This window comes from Vipera ursinii, assembly GCF_947247035.1.
Source record: "Vipera ursinii genome assembly, chromosome: 5".
NCBI lineage: Eukaryota > Metazoa > Chordata > Lepidosauria > Squamata > Viperidae > Vipera > Vipera ursinii.
This window is the reverse complement of record NC_139518.1, coordinates 46939003-46961623: the sequence shown is the minus strand read 5'-3', so window position 1 is coordinate 46961623 and position 22621 is coordinate 46939003. Positions and strand designations below refer to the sequence as shown.

At 38.3% G+C, this 22621-nt stretch overlaps 1 protein-coding gene across 7 annotated transcripts in view; it reads left to right on the top strand.

The window, feature by feature from the left end:
* SEMA4G (semaphorin 4G) overlaps positions 1-22621 on the top strand; it is a 106705-nt gene that overhangs the window by 65668 nt on the left and 18416 nt on the right. For all 7 annotated transcript variants that reach the window (XM_083363671.1, XM_083363666.1, XM_083363669.1 and 4 more), the window contains 3 exons: positions 17409-17566; positions 19121-19183; positions 19306-19404. In XM_083363671.1, coding sequence (XP_083219797.1) covers positions 17409-17566; positions 19121-19183; positions 19306-19404 — 320 coding nt within the window. The remainder of the gene's footprint in view (positions 1-17408; positions 17567-19120; positions 19184-19305; positions 19405-22621) is intronic.

Genomic DNA, 22621 nt, shown 5'->3' with positions numbered 1-22621 from the left:
GAATTTAATTCAGATGACCATCAGGTATACTACTGCGGGCAAGAATCCCTCAGAAGAAATGGAGTAGCCTTCATAGTCAATAAAAGAGTAGGAAAAGGAATACTGGGATACAATCCTCAAAATGACAGAATGATCTCAGTTCAAATCCAAGGCAAACCATTCAATATCACAGTAGTCCAAGTCTATACCCCAACCACTAGTGCTGAAGAGGATGAAATTGACCGGTTCTATGAAGCCCTACAGCACCTTATAGAACAAACACCAAAAAATGATGTCCTTATCATCATGGGGGATTGGAATGCTAAAGTAGGAAGCCAAAAGATAACTGGAATAACAGGCAAGTTTGGCCTTGGAGTACAAAATGAAGCAGGGCACAGGCTGACAGAATTTTGTCAAGAGAATACGATGGTCATCGCAAACACTCTTTTTCAACAACCCAAGAGACAGCTCTACACATGGACATCACCAGACAGTCAACACAAAAATCAGATTGACTATGTGCTCTGCAGCCAAAGATGGAGAAGTTCTATACAGTCAGTAAAAACAAGACCAGGAGCTGACTGTGGCTCAGATCATGAGCTTTTGTTGCAAAATTTAGGCTTAAACTGAAGAAAGTAGGGAAAAGCACTAGGCCACGCAGATATGAATTAAATCATATCCCTGTTGAATATACAGTAGAGATGACAAATAGATTTAAGGAATTAGATCTGATAGACAGAGTGCCTGAAGAACGATGGATGGAGGTTCACAACATTGTACAAGAGGTAGCAACTAAAGCCATCTGAAAGAAAAAAAAATGCAAGAAAGCAAAATGGCTGTCTGGGGAAGCTTTGCAAAAAGCTGAGGAAAGGAGGGAAGCGAAAGGCAAGGGAGAAAAAGAAAGATACACCCAATTGAATACAGAATTCCAGAGAATAGCTAGAAGAGATAAGAATGCCTTCTTAAATGAACAGTGCAAAGAAATAGAAGAAAACAATAGAATAGGGAGGACCGGAGATCTCTTCAAGAAAATTGGAGAGATGAAGGGAACGGTTCATGCAAAAATGGGCATGATAAAGGACCAAAATGGCAGGGACCTAACACAGGCAGAAGAGATTAAGAAGAGGTGGCAAAATTACACAGAAGAACTATAGAAGAACGAGCTTAACGTCACTGATAACCATGATGAGGTGGTCACTGACCTCGAGCCAGACATAGCATCAATTGCTATTCTTCCCAAACTACTGCTGTTGTAGTAGCAGAGGGGTGAAACCTATTTATCAGTGCTCTGTGCTAATAATGGATGCTTATGGGGACAATTTTATAGAGGTAACCTACATTTTGAATTGCAAATCCAAATATGGCTCTTGTGGTTGCTCTTTGGCAAAGAAATCCTCAATATAATAAATTGTTTGGTTACAACTAACAAAGAGTTGGTACAAAATAAGTTTCAAGTCATAGTTTGGAATAAATTATTGAAACAATTATAATTGACCTGATTGCTATGAAAACAGTTCATAGCTACAGAACATTAGGAATGGAAAAAGTGAAATAGCTGGAAGAAAGGAATACATTTAGCATTGACAATTATCAAATCAACGCAAAACATTTGAGCTGAAGAATATTTAAGTTTGCAGGTTTATTAATAAGCTTTCCTGTAAGTCTGGCAAATAATGTATAGCATTTAACTTGTGCTATAACACTTCTCATTGTAGCCAAAATTAATTTACATAAATGTTTTCACTTTAGTACTATACAGTAATAAACTAACTTAAGTATATACAACTGCTGACATAAATTGTTTTCGGAACCTGTTGTGATATGTTGTTTAAAAAATAAAATTGCAGAAGAATTGGTAAGGGAATCCATACAGAATAGAAATTGAACAAAGTAATTATTTAACATTTGGGGTTACAATCGTTTTCTAAAAATCTACAGTCCCTTTGAAATAAAATTAGACTTTAACAAAGTTAGAACATAACATCCTAAGGTTTAGTAATACAATGAAACTGTAAATTCCTTGCCATATTTATTTATTATTATTATATGAAGTCCAAGTGCATATTTTTGGGAAACATTTTTTAAAGCACCCAATTATTTGCCTATAAAAATATCAAAAGTTCTATGTGATTCAAAAGTGACCCATCAGGGGATCTGTTAAGCAACCTTTTTTCATTTTCATATTTATCCCCCAAACAACTTTCCTTTAATATTGAAATGTTTTTTTCCTCTGATTTGGAAACACTGGTAGTTGTGCAAATAAAACCTGAATTTATTTCAAATAAATGCTTGATTTGTAAGAATCTATTCTCCTACATTCACGTTGCTTAGTTCTGTACACTGTGCTAGTTATCATGGCATGCTTTTGGCATTACCTAGTCCAGACATGTCAAACACAAGGCCCGGGGGCCAGATCCGGCCCGCGAAGTGGTTTCATGCGGCCCGCGAAGCCATCCTGGAAACAGTGAGGGAATGGCCCCCATTGCCTTGGCCCTGGCCCAGAGACCCTTCTTCTGCCAGAGACCCTCAGATCTGTCCCACTCCTGCCCAGGCCCCCATAGGCACCCTTGATGCGAACGATGTAGAGCTGGCCAAGCCCACCCAGTAGGCCATACGCACTTTAGCCACGCCCGCCCAGTAGGCCATGCCCACCCAGGCCACACCCACCCGGCCCCCTGAGGGCAACCGCAATGCTGATGCGGCCCTAAATGAAATTGAGTTTGACACCCCTGACCTAGTCCATTAGCTAGTTCATGGTTAAAGAAATAATGGGATGTGTGCACATTGAATATAGGAACCTGATCTCTGTGAGGAATCCTTTCCTCTTCCTTTAGAGTTTTCTGAAATATGGACTATGTGTTGTTGCTTTGGTGTTCAGTAGTGCCTATTTCCTGCTATTAGTAATGAGTGAAAAGGCAACAAAAATATTCAATCACCTCAAATAAAATGAAATCAATATTCTTAATCATTCTTAGAATAAAAAGGCAGGTTTGCTAAATTGAAGCCGAGACCAGAACCCAACTATGGATAGAAGGAGCTTCTCCTGTGACGAATAACATTCAAATATGACTCAGGTGTCTCCTGGATAGTATATTTCTTCAACCCAGCAACGTTTATACTGACCAGGGTGCCATATTCTTCTGACCTCCAATGTAAGGCTATTTCAAGATGAAAAAGGCTAGATAGAACAAATTGATGAACCCTTGAGTGCTCTGAGTTATGTAAAAGTAGTTAGATTTTCAACCAGTACAAAGGGAGAGGATATGTAGTAAATGTGGCCAGAGTGAACATTTCCACAAGGGGAATTTTCTTTTCCATGCTGTGATTCAGAGCAAACCGAGAGACTCTAAAACCAGCCTGACAAGAGATTCCTCTGAACCTTAATCAACCCTACCTCACACTATACAAATATGAGGAAGTCCTGGGAAAAGTTTGTCTGAACACTGTAAGTGTTGAACATAGTTACGTAGAGAAAACATTTTGTGAAAATTATATTTAACAGAAGAAGCAAAAGAGAGTTAATGTAATGCTACATAGACCAAAAATGGATTGTGATTAAAGATGATAATAAACCCCAGCTCTATTGACCAGATAGGGAAACTTTTAATCACTAGTGATTTATTCATATGACACACTTACAAATTAGCCAACCACAATTTAGGGTAGGATGTTGTGTGAATGAATGAACCTTTATTGTCAAAGTACAACCATGTATACATTGAGATTGGCTGAGCCTCCCACCCCCCAGCTTACAGTGACACAAACCCGACCTTCGCTCCTTCCGGCGTGATCTAAAAACTTATCTATTCGAACAAGCCGGCCTGGCCTGATGGGTTTGGGTTTTAACATTATTTTAACTAACCTACTACGTTGGGCACAATCATTTAACTTTAAATCTTGTATCCTGTATTCTTATTTTTATTGCCCTGTACACCGCCCTGAGTCCTTCGGGAGAAGGGCGGTATATAAATCAAATAAATAAATAAAATAAATCTTATTACACCATGTGAACTAATTGCACAACACACCGGCCTCGCAAGTCAATTATGCATAAAGTTTATAAAAATTATTTCCCGTTCAAAAGCCTAACAGCCCATGGATAAAAGCTGTTTTTCAGCCTGTTGGTGCAGCTGGCTATACTCCTGTATCTCCTATCCAATGGTAGGAGAGTAAAGAGGTACCATCCAGGGTGTGAGTCATCCCTGAGAATTTTCCTCACTCTTCCAAGGCAGCAAGCCCTGGCGATGTCATCCAGTGGTGTCAGGGGACAGCCCACAATGTCTTGTGCTATGCTCACCACCCTCTGTAATGCCTTCCTATCTGTGGCTATCAGACCAGCATACCAAACCACAATACCATACGAGAGGACGCTCTCTATAGTAGACCGGTAAAAGAGGGTCATAAACCATTGTTCTACCCTGTTGTTCTGCAAGACCCTGAGAAAGTGAACCCTCTGTGGGGCCTTTCTGGCCACCTGGGTTGTATTAACTTTCCTTTGGTGAATAATTCACCTTTGGTGAATAATTTGGGGATACCAGATGATCACTAAAGGGCAACAAAGATAGAATTTTCAGCGTCTGCTGCCCTCTCATAATTGTCTGGATTTTTGTAGCTCAGTAGCCACAGTTCTTAAGATGCATGTGTTATAGTAAAATATTACTATTGTCAGGTACATCAATTTAAAAAAAAACAAAATTTAATTCTAGAGGTATGTTTTAAGGGTCCCTGTTATAATCAAGATTTCATCAAAAATTCTCCCACTTCCTTGGCACTTGTCAGAGATTATTTTCCTAAGGGTAATTGAAGTGATGGCATCATGTTTATGATGGATCTAAGGATCTCCAGAAATAAATCTGGCATGTATTAATTATTCTTTCCAAATGGAACACACACCCTTTGCTTCTGAAAAAAGAATAACTTACAATAATAGCTGAGCTGGTTCAAGACCAAAAAAACCCCTCTAAAATCCATAGTAAAGTTTCTATCAAGATCAATCCAACTGATAAAAAATAAGCTTGCAAGTTTTCAGATCCCAAGATAAAAATCAGAAAAGGAGAAAGAAAATCCAGAATAGGGCAGTTGTTTCATACATCAGAAAAGGGACGCGGTGGCTCAGTGGGTTAGGACGCTGAGCTTGTCGATCTGAAGGTCGGCAGTTTGGCGGGTCGAATCCCGAGTGCCGCATAACAGAGTGAGCGCCTGTTACTCGTCCCAGCTTCTGCCAACCTAGCAGTTCGAAAGCACGTAAAAATGCAAGTAGAAAAATAGGGACCACTACGGTGGGAAGGTAACAGCGTTCTGTGCGCCTTTGGTGTCTAGTCATGCCGGCCACATGACCACGGAGACGTCCTCGGACAAGCGCTGGCTCTTCAGCTTTGAAACGGAGATGAGCACCGGCCCCTAGAGTCGGAAACGACTAGCACGCATGTGCGGGGGAACCTTTACCTTTTACCTTCATACATCAGATGAGTAACCTCTGGGCTGAAATTGTACTATAGTGTAGAGGAAATGTACTAGTTAGCTGTGGATGGTCAGTGTTAGTGGTACTCCCAACATTTAGCAATAAAAAATAATGTGCTACCTCCAGAAATTCTGTTAAAACAGAAAAGCTGTTAGTCTTCACCTAATTTTAGATTGGTGAGGAATTATAATTTAAAATGTAGCCTTTCTCCATGGCTAGTTAACAGATTCTCCATCTGCCCTCAAGTTGGCAGAAAACTTTTCTGCCATGAAATCTGCTGTCCTCATGGCTGATCCTTTGCTCCCTGAGTTTTAATTCATTTGAATTCCTTCCAATATAGTAGCAGATGATAAATTAAGACTGAGTTTACTCACTATGAAGCTATCTATCCTTGGGTGCTTTGAGAATAAGGGGAAGAAATACAGTTTTAACACTGGTGCATCTTTGGATGACTTAAGCTTGTTTCTCATGATCTTAGATTGAAGGGAACACATCATGATGAGGACATGGTAGAAAAAAAGGAGGTTGCTATGGTTAAGTGCAGGTAAGAAAAGGTCCTTTTTTGATAGAGTGAATTTGTGCTCCATTCCATGATATTTTCTGAGACAATCTGTAGATGCAAAATATTATAAAACAATGCATTTGCTATAACATTTCCTCAAGAAGGTAGTTCTGCTCAGTGAAGGCCCCCACCTCTGCTCTCTTTTACAGAAGAAAGCAACCTCTTTTCAATTCCTTTCATGTTGTGGGATTGTTCTTTAAAAAACTAACACTGCCAGTTGCATTGCATGCCCTGGGTGATTTATGAATCCCTTTGTTCTGGCTAACCGATACTCTAGAAGCTTTTAACTTGCCCTGTAGCCATGTCCCTCCTTCGCTGTAGGCAGAGGGCAGAGATACTGTATTTGTCTTTTCATATGAGGCATTCTTGCCTTTACATTAAGGAAGCCATCCAATTCCCCTGAGGCTCAAAAGGATGTGTGCCTATGCTGCTTTTTCAAAAAAGGCTGAAGGAAAAGATTAACAGAATGACATTGAGCCATGCCTGCTGCAGCTCTGCGCCATCCTTGCAAAAATACAAGAAAACAATCTATTCCTTCTGTTTCACTTGCTTTTGGCTGAGAGTGTGACTTAGTGACTGCTCTGTTTATTGACCAATTTGCCATCCCAATTGTGGTTACTAAATGAGGACTGTCTATATCTGGAAGCAGACCATATCACAAAAAAGATGTTGAGAGTTTGGAAAAAACTCAGACAAGAGCAAGTAAGATGATCAAAGGCCTGGAGGCTAAAACATACGAAGAACAGCTGCAGGACTTGGGTTTGGTTAGTCTAAGAAAAGAAGAAATAGGGGAGACATGATAGCAGTGTTCCAGTATTTGAGGGGCAGCCACAAAGAAGAGGGGGTCACGTTATTCTCCAAAGCACCAGAAGGCAGGACAAGAAACTGTGGTTGGAAACTGATCAAAGAGAGAAGCAACCTGGAATTAAGGAGAAACTTCCTGACAGTGAGGACAATTAACCAGTGGAACAGCTTGCCTCCAGAAATCGTGGGCGCTCCATGACTGAAGATTTTTAAGAAGAGGCTAGCCGGCTCCCAGGAATTCTGGGAGTTGAAGTCCACGAGTCATAAAAGAGCCAAGGTTGCCTACCCCTGGGCTAGACCGTCACTTGTCTGAGATGGTACAGATTCCCCTGCTTGAGCAGGGGGCTGGACTAGAAGACCTCCAAGGTCCCTTCCAGCTCTATTCTATTCTAGTTACTCAGAAAACAGAGAATTAAATATTTCAGTTTATATCAGATCACACAAATGATGGAGGAAAGTTCAGAGTAGTGAAGCATTTGTATAGACAGAAGTTGATTAGCAACATTGCTTAATTGCTATCTATTTTTTCATCTTGCTGAAATGCCATCTGGGTTTAATTTTTGCATGAGACTGTATGCAGCTAATATCACCTGAGGCTAAGCTGCTTGCTGTCTCTGAAAGTGAAATAAAATATGGTAATCAAACAGTGTGGATAATTTGTATGTTGGCCCTATACACTTTCACTGGAAGTTAACTCAGTTTAGATTGGTCAGCTTTTTTCCATGTCAGGGTTTTGTGTGCACTAGGATAACTTATAAAAATATAAACAACTGTCTTTATCCCTTATGTCTGCAAAACTCTCTTACAACAAAGTATATAATTTCTGCTTTATACAAATAGAAGAAAAGCTACTTTAGTCCACGGCTAAACTAGGATTTTACCCAACTTCCAACTGAACGATTTATTGTGTATCAAGACATGTTTTTCATAGAGAGCAGCTGCATCTCGGGGTTTTATTTGCAAGAGGGAATACTTGTGGTCCTTTGCTGCATATTATCGGTTGCATATTATCAGCTGTAGAAATGGACAAACAACTTGTAGTATCAGCTTTCCAGCATAACAAGAAAATACCAATCATATTATTGCTGGTCATAGGTATGCAAGTATTACACTTGCATACATAAGAGATAGGAAAGTACACATCTGTTGGAAGATACATTTATGATACATAGGACAGGAGTGGACACTAAATATATTTTTCTGAATTATTAAAGCAGCTTTTTAGGCTGCATCTATGCCTGGAGAATATAAAAGAAAGAAAACTGGCTATGCACGCAGACATAGGTAAAGATAGCCAAGGGCACTTAAGAAGCCATTGGAAAAGCCTGGCAAAAAAACACCACTGCTTAAATATAAAGAAAAAAGATGCTAGGGATGCCCGCCTTCATATTGCAACACCTTCCTTTTCAAAGATTTCCACCATCCTAGTAGGAACCATCCCACTGAAAACAGATAAAGGGGATGGCTGGTTGATTACTGACCCACAGTGCGGTTGTAGGTGGTTTTGCCCCCCATGGCAGCCATTTTGGGATTGAGAAGACTGCAGAAACTGGGGAATATTTTTTTGAGAGGGCCAACAGGTTTTCAAAATTGCAAATGTGCCACTAGTTCTAAGAATGTTAGAAACCAACCCTCATTCTCAAGGTACTGTAAAATTCTTTTTAATTCTTTTCAGCCATTGTAGTGAGGTGACAAATGATAATACATCTACTGCAGATTTTCTATCTTTGGAGGCTTCCTGACTAGCGCTGCTGAAATAACCTCATGGGAAGTGTTTCCTTATATTGATCTTGTTCCAAAAATGTGCATATTTAGGTCAGGAGCATTAAAAATGAGTCAATTGATCCAGTCAACTAACCACAAGGCACTTTAAAGTAGCCCCAAAATAGATTTGCTATTGCCAGGAATTAAATTCCTTTGAGTCAGCTGTGTTGGGAGAATGTCGAGTGAAATATTTTTATATATAGTCTTCCAAGAAAAATTGTTGGAAAAAAGTAATAGTTGAAAAAACAAGTGTCTCCATTACAGAACTCACTGCCAAGGCCTCGCACTATGTAACAACCTCCCAAACACTGATTGAATGCAATATCCATTCTCTATCTACTGCTGCCTACCTGCTCAGTAGGAAAGGGTGTAGTGATGTCATGAAACCTTGCTAATATTCTCCAAAAAATCTTGGGACACCAGGTATTTCCTCAATAAAATATGGGGATTCTGTTTGCCCAAAATTATGGTTTTTGACCCAGTTTGATTCTGGATTGTCAAAACTGCTGGCAGGAATACTTGACTGGTTGGGTATGTTAAAGGAACAGCATCTGTATCTTCATTCTGAATTTAATTGAAGCAGGGGAAGCAGGTAAATAGATTTTCAGAAAAGTGATGGTTCAGTGAAAGACAGAACTTTGTAAGTGATGAGTGGATTGAGGAGCTGTGTGGTAAAGTAGGACGGCTGGCTTTCTTGCTGGTTTTGACGGTTAACTTTCTGTCTCCACCAGTTTGGGAAGTAGGAGAGCCGCCCAGCTAAGCTGAAGCCCACTTCACCCCACAGTTCCTCAATCAAGCTATTCAGCAGCTTCAGGGAACTGCTAGCAGCTAGCTCTGCTCTCCCCCTGCCTCACCCCCCTGGTCTGGCTTAATGTAAAGAATTGGGGCTGTCAGCATGGGTAATGAAAATGCAATACATTCTAAATGTGTCCTGAAACTATTGGTGGTTGCTATTGGTTTAAGTGGAAAACACTACTATCATGGCCAACCACAACCTTAAGGATATATTCAGCATGGCTGAAGATGAGATGAAGGCAGTGTTTGGGGGCTGTGGCAGAATAAAGCTGTCATGAGGGGACACATGCAAATGGCAAAAACCTTCAATCTTCTTTCACCAGCCTTAATTTCAATCTTGATTCCCCAGCATTGTCTGTGTGATAGTTACTGATATTCATATTGGTGTATTTTATAACTAATATCCAGTAGTCATTAAATGGCCCTGAGTTCTAAGAAACACAGTTTTATGCACGTGCAAATTTCTCCATTTTTTTTTAAAAAATGAAATGCGTTGCAGAACTTTTGGTAATGGAATGATGATCCTGATCAGTGGATTTACTAAGATTGGCAACCTTGAGAAGAATGGTATGAAATGAGTGGGAAAGCAGCCAGGAAAGAGTGTCCTGCAGAAAGCCATCCAATGTGAATGTCACCTTTCTTCATGACATCTCAAGAGACCAATGAGGTTAATTGCTGGCCTTGAATCATGTTCTCTTTCATAATTAGAACTAGCATTCTCTTGGGTGAAAGGAATGTTAGTGCTACAATTCTCTCTGCTGAGATTCATCCTGAAGCTCTGTATTGTTGTTCAGCAAAGACATTTCAAAGGCAGGTATCTACCATCTGTTACTGATCTGATCCCTCTTTGTTAGGGCTGCAGCACAACAAGAATGTCTCTCCGGTGTTTGAGCTTTGTTCAGAAAACATATTTGCTCTAGGAAGGCAGGTGACATCATCAAGGTATAGAAATGTATTATGTAGCAATTTGGTGCATTAAGACTGTCCTTTCTACTTATGCATCATTTGTGTTTGCCATAGTACATATACAGAATTGGTGTTTTCATAAGCAGTATGTTATTTGGAGCACTCTATTCAAAATCTTAGACGATGCAGTAAAAGTGCTACACTCAATTTGCCAGCAAATTTGGAAAACTCAACAGTGGCCACAGGATTGGAAAAGATCAGTTTACATTCCAATTCCAAAGAAAGGCAGTGCCAAAGAATGTTCAGACTATCGCACCATTGCACTCATTTCTCATGCTAATAAAGTTATGCTTAAAATCCTACAAGCTAAACTCCACCAGTATGTGGATTGAGAACTACCAGAAGTACAGGCAGGATTTCGAAGAGGCAGAGGAACTAGAGATCAAATTGCCAACATACGCTGGATCATGGAGAAAGCTAGAGAGTTCCAGAAAAACATCTACTTCTGCTTCATTGACTATGCTAAAGCCTTGTCTCTTGAGAAACCTATATGTGGGCCAAGAAGCGACAGTGAGAACTGGACACGGAACCACTGATTGGTTCAAAATTGGGAAAGTAGTCCAGCAAGGTTGTATACTGTCGCCCTGCCTATTTAACTTATATGCAGAGCACATCATGAGAAAGGCAGGGCTAGATGAATCAAAAGTTGGAATTAAAGATTGCCGGAAGAAATATCAACAACCTAAGATATGCAGATGATACCACTCTAATGGCAGAAAGTGAAAAAGAACTAAAGAGCCTCTTATTGCGGGTGAAGAAGGAGAGTGCAAAAGTTGGGTTGAAACTTAACATTAAGAAAACCAAGATCATGGCATCCGACCCTCTCAATTCCTGGCAAATAGATGGGGAAGAAATGGAGGTAGTGACAGATTTTATTTTCTTGGGCTCCAAGATCACTGCAGATAGGGACTGTAGCCAAGAAATTAAAAGACGCTTGCTCCTCGGGAGGAAAGCCATGACAAATCTAGACAGCACACTAAAAAGCTGAGACAAAAGTGCGTATAGTCAAGGCTATGGTCTTCCCAGTTGCAATGTATGGCTGTGAATGTTGGACCATAAAAAAGGCTGAGCGCCAAAGAATTGAAGCCTTTGAACTATGGTGCTGGAGAAGACTCCTGCGAGTCCCTTGGACTGCAAGGCGATCAAACCGGTCAGTCCTAGAGGAGATGAACCCTGACTGCTCTTTAGAAGGCCAGATCCTGAAGCTAAAACTCAAATACTTTGGCTACCTAATGAGAAGGAAGGACTCACTGGAGAAGAGCCTAATGCTAGTAAAGATTGAGGGCAAGAGAAGAAGGGGACGACAGAGAATGAGGTGGCTGGATGGAGTCACTGAAGCAGTAGGCGTGAGCTTAAATGGACTCCAGAGGATGGTAGAGGACAGGAAGGCCTGGAGGAACGTTGTCCATAGGGTCGTGATGGGTCGGACACGACTTCGCAGTTAACAACAACAACAAATACAAAATGATCAAAGGCCATGTCAACTTGGAATTGTTAACATGTGATTGAATATATCTGAAAGGCATCAGATTGGAAAGAGTGCAGAATCTTAAAACATGATTTTCTATAAAGGCTACATCTAGATTAGTTATGGGAAACTGTAACCTTGCAGACATTCCTGAACTCTGTCCACTGTTACTGCTAGCACGGGCTACTGGGAATTGTAAAATAATGGAATCTGCTGGGAGTTGTAAGATAATACTACCTGGAAGCCACAAATTCCTCATTTCTGTATTAGATGTCTCTAGTTTTTATATATCAGGGAAACTATTTCAAAGTGGTCTGAATTCTATATTCTAGATATTAGAAAATTTATATCGACACTGTATCGCTAATGCTGGTGAACTAATACGTGGTATCCAATAACTAACTTCCAATATTTTGTGCAGGGTTTTCTTGCTTGCCCAAATAATTTTCTTATGTCCCTCATTACAGTATAAGTGTTAGAGATTATGTATTGGTGGGAGATGAAAAAGTTATTCCTTTCCAATAAATACTGTTTACATTTAGGAAAGGTAATTGTGAAATGAATTTTTGGAATTACTTGGAAAGCTCACAGAGGGAAGCTAGTCTGGAGAATTGTTTCTTTTCACACACACACACACACACACACACACACACACACACACACACACACACACAGGATTTCAAACGATTTCCTAGACTGCCAGTGCTGGTATGAGCTGCTTTCTGACGAGAGCCTCAGAAGGAGGTTACATTAGGTGATATAAATAGCACATTATGCAGGTAGCTGGCTCCCAAAGGTCTTTGTGTCCCAATCAAGATGATTGTTTCTTTCTCATTTCTCTCAAGGGGTTTTCTCCTTTCCTTTCTTAGAAGAGGAGGCCAAGATGATTGTTGAAAGGTATTGCTGAATATAGCTTTACACATCTAGAATTGAACAAAATAGTTCATTTTATAAGACAAGCAAAATTTGTGCCTGTAGTTCTCACACGTTTTCAGTTCTTCTATGAAAGCAGATGGTATGCAGATAATTCACTGTTTTCTGTCAATAGGAGGTGCTTTTGTTAAAAGCAATATGATCTGATATCACTAGAATAAGTTTAATCTACTTTGCTTTACAAGTTAGAAATAAAATGCTTTGGGTTTTACCCTGGTGTATTTATATGGCTTAGTGTTTCTTCTGATGCTTGTCTGAGGAAATGGAGATTTATTTTTTAAGTCAATCATATGCTCAGTTTTCTGCCTTTCATTCACCCACACACTGAAGGTTTCTGAAACTCACATTTTCAATTGAAAAACACAGTCTTGATAAGAAGGAAGAACCATCTCTTAATTAGTTTTAATTCATATTGTAGAGAACAGCATTCTTAACCTAGCATCCTGAAGATGTATAGAACGATAATCCCATCACTGTAGCCAGCATGGTAACATGGTGACTAAATATGGCATGGGAATTATAGCTCCACCTGAAAGGTTCAAAGTTTTGAAACGCTGCCATAAAAAATAACCCTTTGGGGTACTAAGCCGAAATTCAGTAGGTATGCAGCCCACCTATGCAACTCTTATTAAATGCCTGCAGAGGAGAGAAATTTGGGGATGCTTTTTCAACATGGTGCCTTGCAATATGGGACTATATAGCTGCTGTAATTCCCAGCCATCATACATCTGGCTGGACATAATGGATTTATAGCCTACTCTAAGCTATCAGGATTAATTCAGATGGGAAAGCTGAAATCTACTTAACAGTTTCTGTTCCATCTAGTCAAAGAAAACAATATTATTAGAACTACCATATTTAGGCTACAACCATCCACATTATTACTGTATAGCAGCAAAGAGAAATGGAAAACTCTTTGCTTCTATCTAGTGGTCATCTAGTGGTAGTTTTGCAGACAAATTCCAATACGTAGTTTAAATACTAGTGACTTTACAGCAGTTACTGGTTTTACTTGTGGTTTTTGTACCATATTCCTTTTTCCTACTGGATTGTAAGTCTGTGAACAGGTGAAGTTTAGTTGTTATCAATTTTTATGAATCCTACTGCAAAACCCACTCATTTTTAATGAATAAATATATTTAAATTGATGTTATAATCCAAGTCATGTCACTTTCAAAATGGATCTCATGCTAAGCTAATAGTGTAGATGGTTGAAGTTTTGTACAGGTATGAGACCAAAATTTCTGTTGCTAAGTGAAACAGTTGTTAAGTGAATTTTGCCCCATTTTACTAACTTTCTTGCCCCAGGTGTTAAGTGAATCACTGCAGTTGTTAAGTTAGTAACATGGTTGTTAAGTGAATCTGGCTTTCCCATTGACTTTACTTGTCAGAAGGCCACAAAAGATGATTATATGACCCAGGTATATATTTATGCAGCTGTCATAAATGTGAGTCAGTTACCAAGCTTTTGAATTTTGATTATGTGACTATGGGAATGCTGCAATGGTCATAAGTGTGAAAAATAAGTCACTTTTTTCAGTGCCATTGTAACTTCAAGCAGTCACTAAATGAATTGTCATAAGTCGAGGACTACCTGTATTCACTTTCAAGCTAGACATCATGGATTAGTGAACAAATCATGGTTAATAATGGGTGAAATTACTTAAAATTAAGTTCTATGAGTTCTAACAGAATTGGCTCCCAGTTAAGGATATATAGAATAACTATTAAAGATGGCAAAACTGCAGCATTTCTACAACTTATCAATATCAAACATTATGGGATTTGATCTTGTGTAAAAACAAATTATTTTATAATAAAGTCTATGCATCTGATTTTTTAAATCATCTTTTCTCTTAATTTAGGGCTTAGAAATTACAGGGAGTCCTCAACTTACAACCACAATTGAGCACAACATTTCTGTTGTTAAGTGAGACATTTGTTAAGTGAGTTTTGCCCCATTTTATGATATTTCTTATCACAGTTGTTAAGTGAATAACTGCAGTTGTTAAGTTAGTAAGCCAGTTGTTAAGTGAATCTGGCTTCCCCATTGACTTGGCTTGTCAGAAGGTCGCAAAAGGTGATTGCATGACCCAGGGACACTGCGACCGTCATAAATATGAACTATCTGAATTTTGATCACATGACCATGGAGATGCTGCAAAGGTTATAACTTTGAAAAATGGTCATAAGCCATCTTTTTTTTCAGTGCCACTGTAACTTTGAACAGTCACTAAATGAACTGTTGTAAGTTGAGGACTACCTATACATGTATTATTTCACATAGCCTGTCTTTCTACTTGGATTTCAAGGCAGCACACATATTAGTCTCCTCTATTATTACCCTCACAGCAATCCTGTGAAGTAAGTTATGCTGCAAAATAATAAGTGAGCACCATTTCTTTGTTATATGTATAACCGTATATTCAGATTTTTTAAATCATTGTAGCATTTTTCTTTAGAAAACAGTGAAGTATAGGAAAATCTCACACTGCAACCGTGTGACCAATTTCTTGGCAGCAAGTACAGTATTGTATAATAGACATGCATAAGGTTGCACTTTTAGTGCTTGAGATGATCTAGGGAACAACGTATTTATGGGGAAGCTGAAATAATTGTGATCAACAGCCCATGCTGGATGATGACGTTTTGCTTTCAAAGACTTTGGTGGTAAGCGTGTATTTGTTTAAAGACATTCACCCAGCCTGGAACAACTATTAATCCACATCAGATCACACCCCAAACATGACTCAGATCCTTTTTCAGACCTAGAAGCTGCTTCATCTCTTCTGGCAGTTTTATCATCAAACCCAAGAATACTCGCAAATTAGGGAATAGGCACTTCTTCCTTCGGGATGATATATGCAGAAATGGCAGCACAGAAAGACCAAAAGGAAAACTGACTGGAATATGCTTTCATTAATAGAGCAGAGGAGTGAAAAAGATCAATTTAGATTACAGAACGGTTGATTTACAATTTATTAGAAAATTCAGCACCACTTCTTATAGATTAAACTGCAGCCTTTAATCACGTAGTTAACCAGCTCATTAATGCAAGGATATTTGTGTCACACCTAACTACAGTATCACATTGTTAGCAGTCATTGTCTACTTCGTCTCTCACCTCTCTTTCCACTATTCTCCTTTCTTTCATTCTACCCCCCCCCCAGCAGCTCTTGTTTAAGTATATTTGTGTATGTTTGCCTGTCTGTATCTATAATGCTAAGGGACGCGGTAGCTCAGTGGGTTAGGACGCTGAGCTTGTCGATCAGAAGGTCAGCAGTTTGGCGGGTCGAATCCTGAGTGCCATGTAGCAGAGTGAGTGCCTGTTACTCGTCCCAGCTTCTGCCAACCTAGCAGTTCGAAAGCACGTAAAAATGCAAGTAGAAAAATAGGGACCACTACGGTGGGAAGGTAACAGCGTTCCGTGCGCCTTTGGCGTCTAGTCATGCTGGCCACATGACCACGGAGACGTCCTCGGACAAGCGCTGGCTCTTCGGCTTTGAAACGGAGATGAGCACCGGCCCCTAGAGTCGGAAACGACTAGCATGCATGTGCGGGGGAACCTTTACCTTTATCTATAATGCTGCTTTCTTAAGACTCAGTGCAACTGATGAAGTCATCTGCAAAAACTTAAGGAGTAATAAACGTGTTAATTGCTGTAGTACCACAAGCTTTTTTGTTATTGTTGCTGCAAAACGTCATAGGCTAACCAGCCAGTATCTCTTTGAAGCTTTGTTGTAAAGCATTTATTCACTTAAAGGTGTCTAAGCTTTTTCCTTTTAGTAGCACAGACATAAAGTAGAGAGGAACTATTGTTAAGAAAAAACTTACAAAATCGATAAAAATTGTTTTAAAAACACATGAATTGAAATGTTCTTGAGTCTGATGAGTGTCTATGTGGGATGAGTCATCAGCACCTTTTTTGTTGTGTTAAGATGTTGAATACTTACTGAATGATCTGAGGTTCTTGGAAAAACTTATTTGGAGGAATGACTCAATAGTACCTGTACTTAAAAATCAGTAATTGCTTGTGATGTCTTGTAGCTTTATACAATGCTTAAAATAATTGTTCAGAATTGCATAAGGCAAAATATCAGGTCGTTGTTGCTGTCCAGAACACAGAGAAATTCTGCTTTCTGGATTCTGATAATGATATTTTTTATTGTATAGATCAGGGGTAGGCAACCTCGGCTTTTTTATGACTTATGGACTTCAACTCCCAGAATTCCTGAGTTAGCATAGCTGACTCAGGAATTCTGGGAGTTGAAGTCCATGAGTCATAAAAGAGCTGAGGTTGCCTACCCCTGGTATAGACCCATGGTGCACCAACTGGAATCTGACAGGTAGACCCAATGGAGATAAGTTCTCCCTCAAATTACCAGCTCTGTGCCATGTTGAGCTTTAGGTAAGGTTATAACCAGCACCTTGAATCACCCCTGAAGTAAACCGGCAACTAATCTAGATTTGTTAACATTACATCTAAAAATCTGTTTGAAGGATGTTATGCCTATTTTGAATAGCAATGTAAGAATTAATTTGCTTGCTCCATAGTAATTCATGCCTCATTGGTTTACTTCAGTCCAGCAATATAATACCCAGGATATTAGTAACCCTTTAAGGTGTCAAATGTCTCTGTGTTCTTGTTTATAAAAGTTCTTTCTTTTTCTCCCTAGCTTTGAAATATGCAAGGCGTTTTAGCAGCAGTGCCCAGAATTACACCACCCTCTTACTGGAAGAAGAGAAGGGAATTCTGTATGTGGGAGCCAGGGGGGCCATCTTCTCCTTAAGTTCCAGCAACATCTCTGATACCACTGATGGCTCCTATCAGAAAGTAAGTGTTTATCTTATCCATTTGCCATGACTGCTGTCTTTCCCTTGGTAAATGTACATTTGTGTGTGTGTGCGTGTTTGTGTGTGTGTGTGTGTGTGTGTGTGTGTGTGTGTGTTCTTCAGATAGGCTCAAGAGCAATGCATACACATCACAGTTTATACTTCAGAAAGGTTGAGTACTTTATTTTTTAGATTTTCGTCCACTCTTTATTGCCTGAAATATTTTTCCTTTCAATTTAAATTTGAAATCTGCTTTGATTAGGGAGGTATCCATGACTGAGAGTTGGCCAATCAAACGTGTGCAATTCCGTTTCTGCTTTAACTAGGAACAAATCCCCCTCCTTTCTCTCTAAATTTACCGGTAGGTTATAGGAGAAAGATATATGTGGAAAACAGATGCAGAGAATTTTTTTCCCTGACCTTCTTAGAATAGATTATTTCTTTTTATTATTTTATGTAGAATTGCATTGGTTGATATTTTAGTATATATCATTTAAGGAAGGAGATTATATATTATTGTGCTTATTATCTTTTTTTAATTGTTTCATTGGTTGTCCATTATATGTGTGTGTGTGTGTGTGTGTGTGTGTGTGTGTGTATGTGTATACACACACACACATTTTAGGCATAGTAACATGGCAAATAAAAATAACTAAGATGCAATGTTCTGTACACATGGTCTCTATTAGGTCAGAATATTGTCACACAAAGGCTGTCTTCACAAGGAAATAGAAATTGGGGGAGGGGGATAATCTGGATTCTGCAGCACACATGAACTTGAGATTTCATTTATCTTATTATTCACCAAGGTAGGGGAAGAGCTGGGTTCTTTACTGAATATGTTTTATTTTATTTTTATGCTATTTAACTGTTACTGGAAATTTCGAGCAGTCTATAGCAGGCAAAATATATATTAGAAATATAGATTGAAACAGTATAAAATGTTTTATAGACAGTTTAAAATACAGAACACAGGAAGGCAAGAATGAAACATTTATGTTCAGAAGGCTGTCAAGAGCCACTCAAATGATATGGTTAAAGTACATCATGAATTTCAGGGCAAAGCATTGTAAACAGTGCAATCACTTAGAAAGCCAGACTATACAGTACATTGTGGCTTAGCATGATGTATAACCAAGTCAGGGTCAAAATGGCAGGTCTAGAAATAATATATTTGTACTCTTATTTGAGGCCCTTATACTTACCTTCCCGCTCTCTTTTATTCAATATGAGAAAGTAGCTCCTGAAGGCACCCCCTCCAATAATAAAAAGAAGCTATTTTTTTCCATTCCTTCACTTGGCTGTTCCCTTTATGTAGCAAAAGCTGAAACTCATTTCAGTCAAGGACCTTTAAAAATAAATGGACTACAAAACTCTCTAGTACTCTCCTGTTTTATATTTAGTTAAATCCACTTACTTTGAACAAGACCAAATATGAACTCTAAATGGGTTTTGTGAGCTTCATAGAATTTGCTTTTAATGTCCTAATTAACCCCTGTTTCCTGTGCTGGGTTGGCTGAAAGAAAAAATGAACTCAGTTTGTGTTACTTTGCAGTTAAATTGGGAAGCATCTCCTGAGAAGCAAGCAGAATGCTTGAAAAAAGGCAAAAACAACAAGGTGAGTGCATTGCCTTTGCCTCTTTCTGGCTGTGTTATGATACTAGCTTGTTTGAACCTTTAATGAATGAGAAAACATAGGAGAAATATTATGAAAATTATGTTCTTGCTTTCTTTTTGCAGACAGAGTGTTACAATCATGTCAAGCTTTTGCAGAGGTTAAATTCAACCCATCTGTATGCCTGTGGTACATATGCCTTCCACCCACTCTGTGCTTACATCGTAAGTAAAAGTGGGGGTGAGTGTTTTCACCACTGCTCTGGGCTTTCATTTTACTTATGGGCGGTGAGGTGAGGGTGATAGTAACTAAATCATAATTAAACAATTAACTCCAATAAGTTTGAAGGAATCATTATTCACTGGTTTCTCATATTCCCAGTCATTATTCTGTTCAACAGCTTTTTGATACAGAACTGGTTGTAGGTATATTCTGTTAGGGGTAATAATTCAGTCTGCAGTCCTGGCTCTTCTGTTGCTAATTCCTGCCAAGGAATGAAAAGATCTGGAGGGTGAGAATCTGTCTTTGTGGCTTGCCATAATGAAGGCAGAACTTGCCAATTTATCCCACATTGTTTTTTGGTGATTTTCAGGAACCAGTTAACCTTAGATTAATATTTTAATTTTTAATTTTGTTTGTATAAAATCAACTTTTGCCAAATTCAACCTTTCTGTATGTTAAATTATAATTACAATAATTCTCATCCAGTTGTCCATGAAAGTCACCAAGATGGTGAAGACTATTTTCCCTAAAGAATAGGGAAATTAAAGTATAAATATACCTTTATTAAGTCTCTGTAAATTCACGTTGCATTCTTTTCATTAATATTGGAATGCATCCTATTATTTGCAGTCCAGAAAAAAATAGTGAGGTGGGATCTGGGAGACTTTTGTTCAGATCTCCCTGAAGCTTACCTTGGACATATCATAATATTCCAGCCTAACCTATCTCACAGTGTTATTAATTGTATCATATATATTCTTGGATTTTTCGAGGAACAACAGGGATCAACATCCTTGGTAGTACTCAAATAAAGGAGATTTTGTTGATAAAAATAATGGTTCAATAGCTCTTTTATGCAGTGGAGAGCAAAGTGGGGCTGAAGGCCTGTTCAGCTGCTTCTTGTTTATGTTGGATCCATTGTTCTTCAAGCTGGTACATCTGTTGCAGATAAATGGTACTCTCTCTACATTAAAATACAGTTGGCTATAGTTGGGAAAATACTCTATATTTTCTCTCTAACTACTGTACCAAGTGAAGTAGGTCATGTAATAAGATGTCACTAGTGATAGGATTTCTTGTTTCTATTGTTGGAACATTTCTACTATTGGTTGATTGTATATAATTTCACTTTCCATCATTTGAAGGAAAAAATATCAACATTTGTCTTTTAAGGGTTTATTTAATCCTAGATATAATGCTTATTTAGCTTTAATGTCTATATTATTGATACTGATCTCTGTATTCAGGACATGGATTCAAAATATCTATAATACTGCAGACAAAGGACTCCAAGAATGTACTGAATTTCATTAAAAATTTCATTAAAAACAATACAACAGATTGGTTTATTATGAAATTAAAAATGAATGGGTCTTGACTTCTCAAATGTAGAAAATAAATTGAATGCATTTCTAAATCCCAAGTTTTATGACACCCCAAAGAGAGGGTCAGGCTTAGACAAATCTCAAAGAACAAAAACCGTTACTGATAAGAATTGGTAAACTTTTGTTATACTCCCACTGCCTCTATTTTTAATTACCAGCATGAGAAGCGGATTTAATAGATAGTGTCAAATTGATCTTGGTATGTCTCACAAAAAGAAAAATTATAATCCCTTAAAACTGAGATGAGTTTTATTCTTTTCCGACTTTTGTTTTCATATTGATCTATAAAGTCCGTTTTAAAGTATAATACAACAAGGATGAGTCATGATCTGGTCTTTGTAACATCATCCTTCCACAAGAACTCCTGTGAAACCTCTATATAAGTGACAGATTTGAGTACTGCAAGATACGATGGTATACATGTTTATATTTCAGTTTTATTTGTGAAATATAGCAAGCCAAAAATGCAATATATAATAGTGATTAAAATAAACTAAGACATAAAGGGAACAGAAGAAAGAAAATAAATTATATTATCCTAGCATAAATTTAGACCTCTAAACTAAAAGATATAGTTGACACAATTATCAAAAGTTTATTTTTGAAAAATAAAAGCTCTTCTTAGAGTTTGAGAACAAAAGTGACAGAATAACCACTTCAGTCTCTACATAATTACATGTAGGATGAAAGTTCTTCCTGTTGCTTGAATATTGCATTTAAGCTTTGAAGCATATACTTTCAAATTTGCTGAACAGAGATCTGTGGGGGGGGGGTTGTTTCTTTTATTCTTCCATTCATTTGTAATATGATGCTTCCATAAATCATTTGATTGGATTACATGTTATCCTGCATCCTTCTATTTTTAATTACAATTTGCATCTATTTCTACTATCTTGTCTCTTAACTATACTAACAATGATGTTTTTTTCTTGTTATGTTTAATTCCATGCATTGTGTCACTTTCATACATATATCTTTTAGGCAGCTCTTTATAAATAAAGGGAACTTCCATCCCACTAGCATTTTTATTCTTCTAATCTAGACCATTGCACTGTCCTCAAAGAAATGGTCTTGGAATAATCCACACCATTCTTCTACATCTCTTTTAAGGAACCAAGCTCAGTCCATCCAGGGTAGGGTATGGTAGAGTGGGAATGGGACAACTTGCCACAGCCAACTCCATGGGACAACTCACTGCGGAACAATTTAAGAATTCTAATTAATTATTTAAAATAAATAAAAAGTTATTTTAATTTTGGCCATTCACATTTCATTCTGTCCCTCCTTTTGCATCCTTTATTTAATTATCTATTCCACTATTTCTTAATGTAACTTTTGTCAGGCAATGAGTTGTCCTGTGGCATGTTGGCTGTGGAGAGTTGGCCATGGTGAGTTGGCCATGGCAAATTGTCATAGACCCCAGTAGGTAGGGTGGTGTGGGTTGGAGTGATAAGGAGTGCAATGGAGTGGAGTGTAATGGGGAGAGAAAGGAAGCTAAGCTAAGTCTTAAAGCTAAGACTGTTTTCCATCAATGCTTATGTTTCAGAGTAAATATTTTCTCATATACCTGTTGGATCAAGAATGAGAGAAGTCCAAATAAAAGAAAATGGTTATTTGTTTTTCCAGATCTTTTTGTGTTTTCATTTATTTTCTGTTTTTATTTCCTAGAAATTTCTGGAAAATGTTTCTATTAGTAACTGTTATACTCTAAATTGTTACTTTGGAATTAGGGACAGTCTTTTTTGGACCCGAGAGTTTCCTTTGTTTCCAAGTTGCAGTTGAAAGGCATAATCCCTCAAAATGGCAGGAAAGTATTAAGAGATGGCCAGGACAG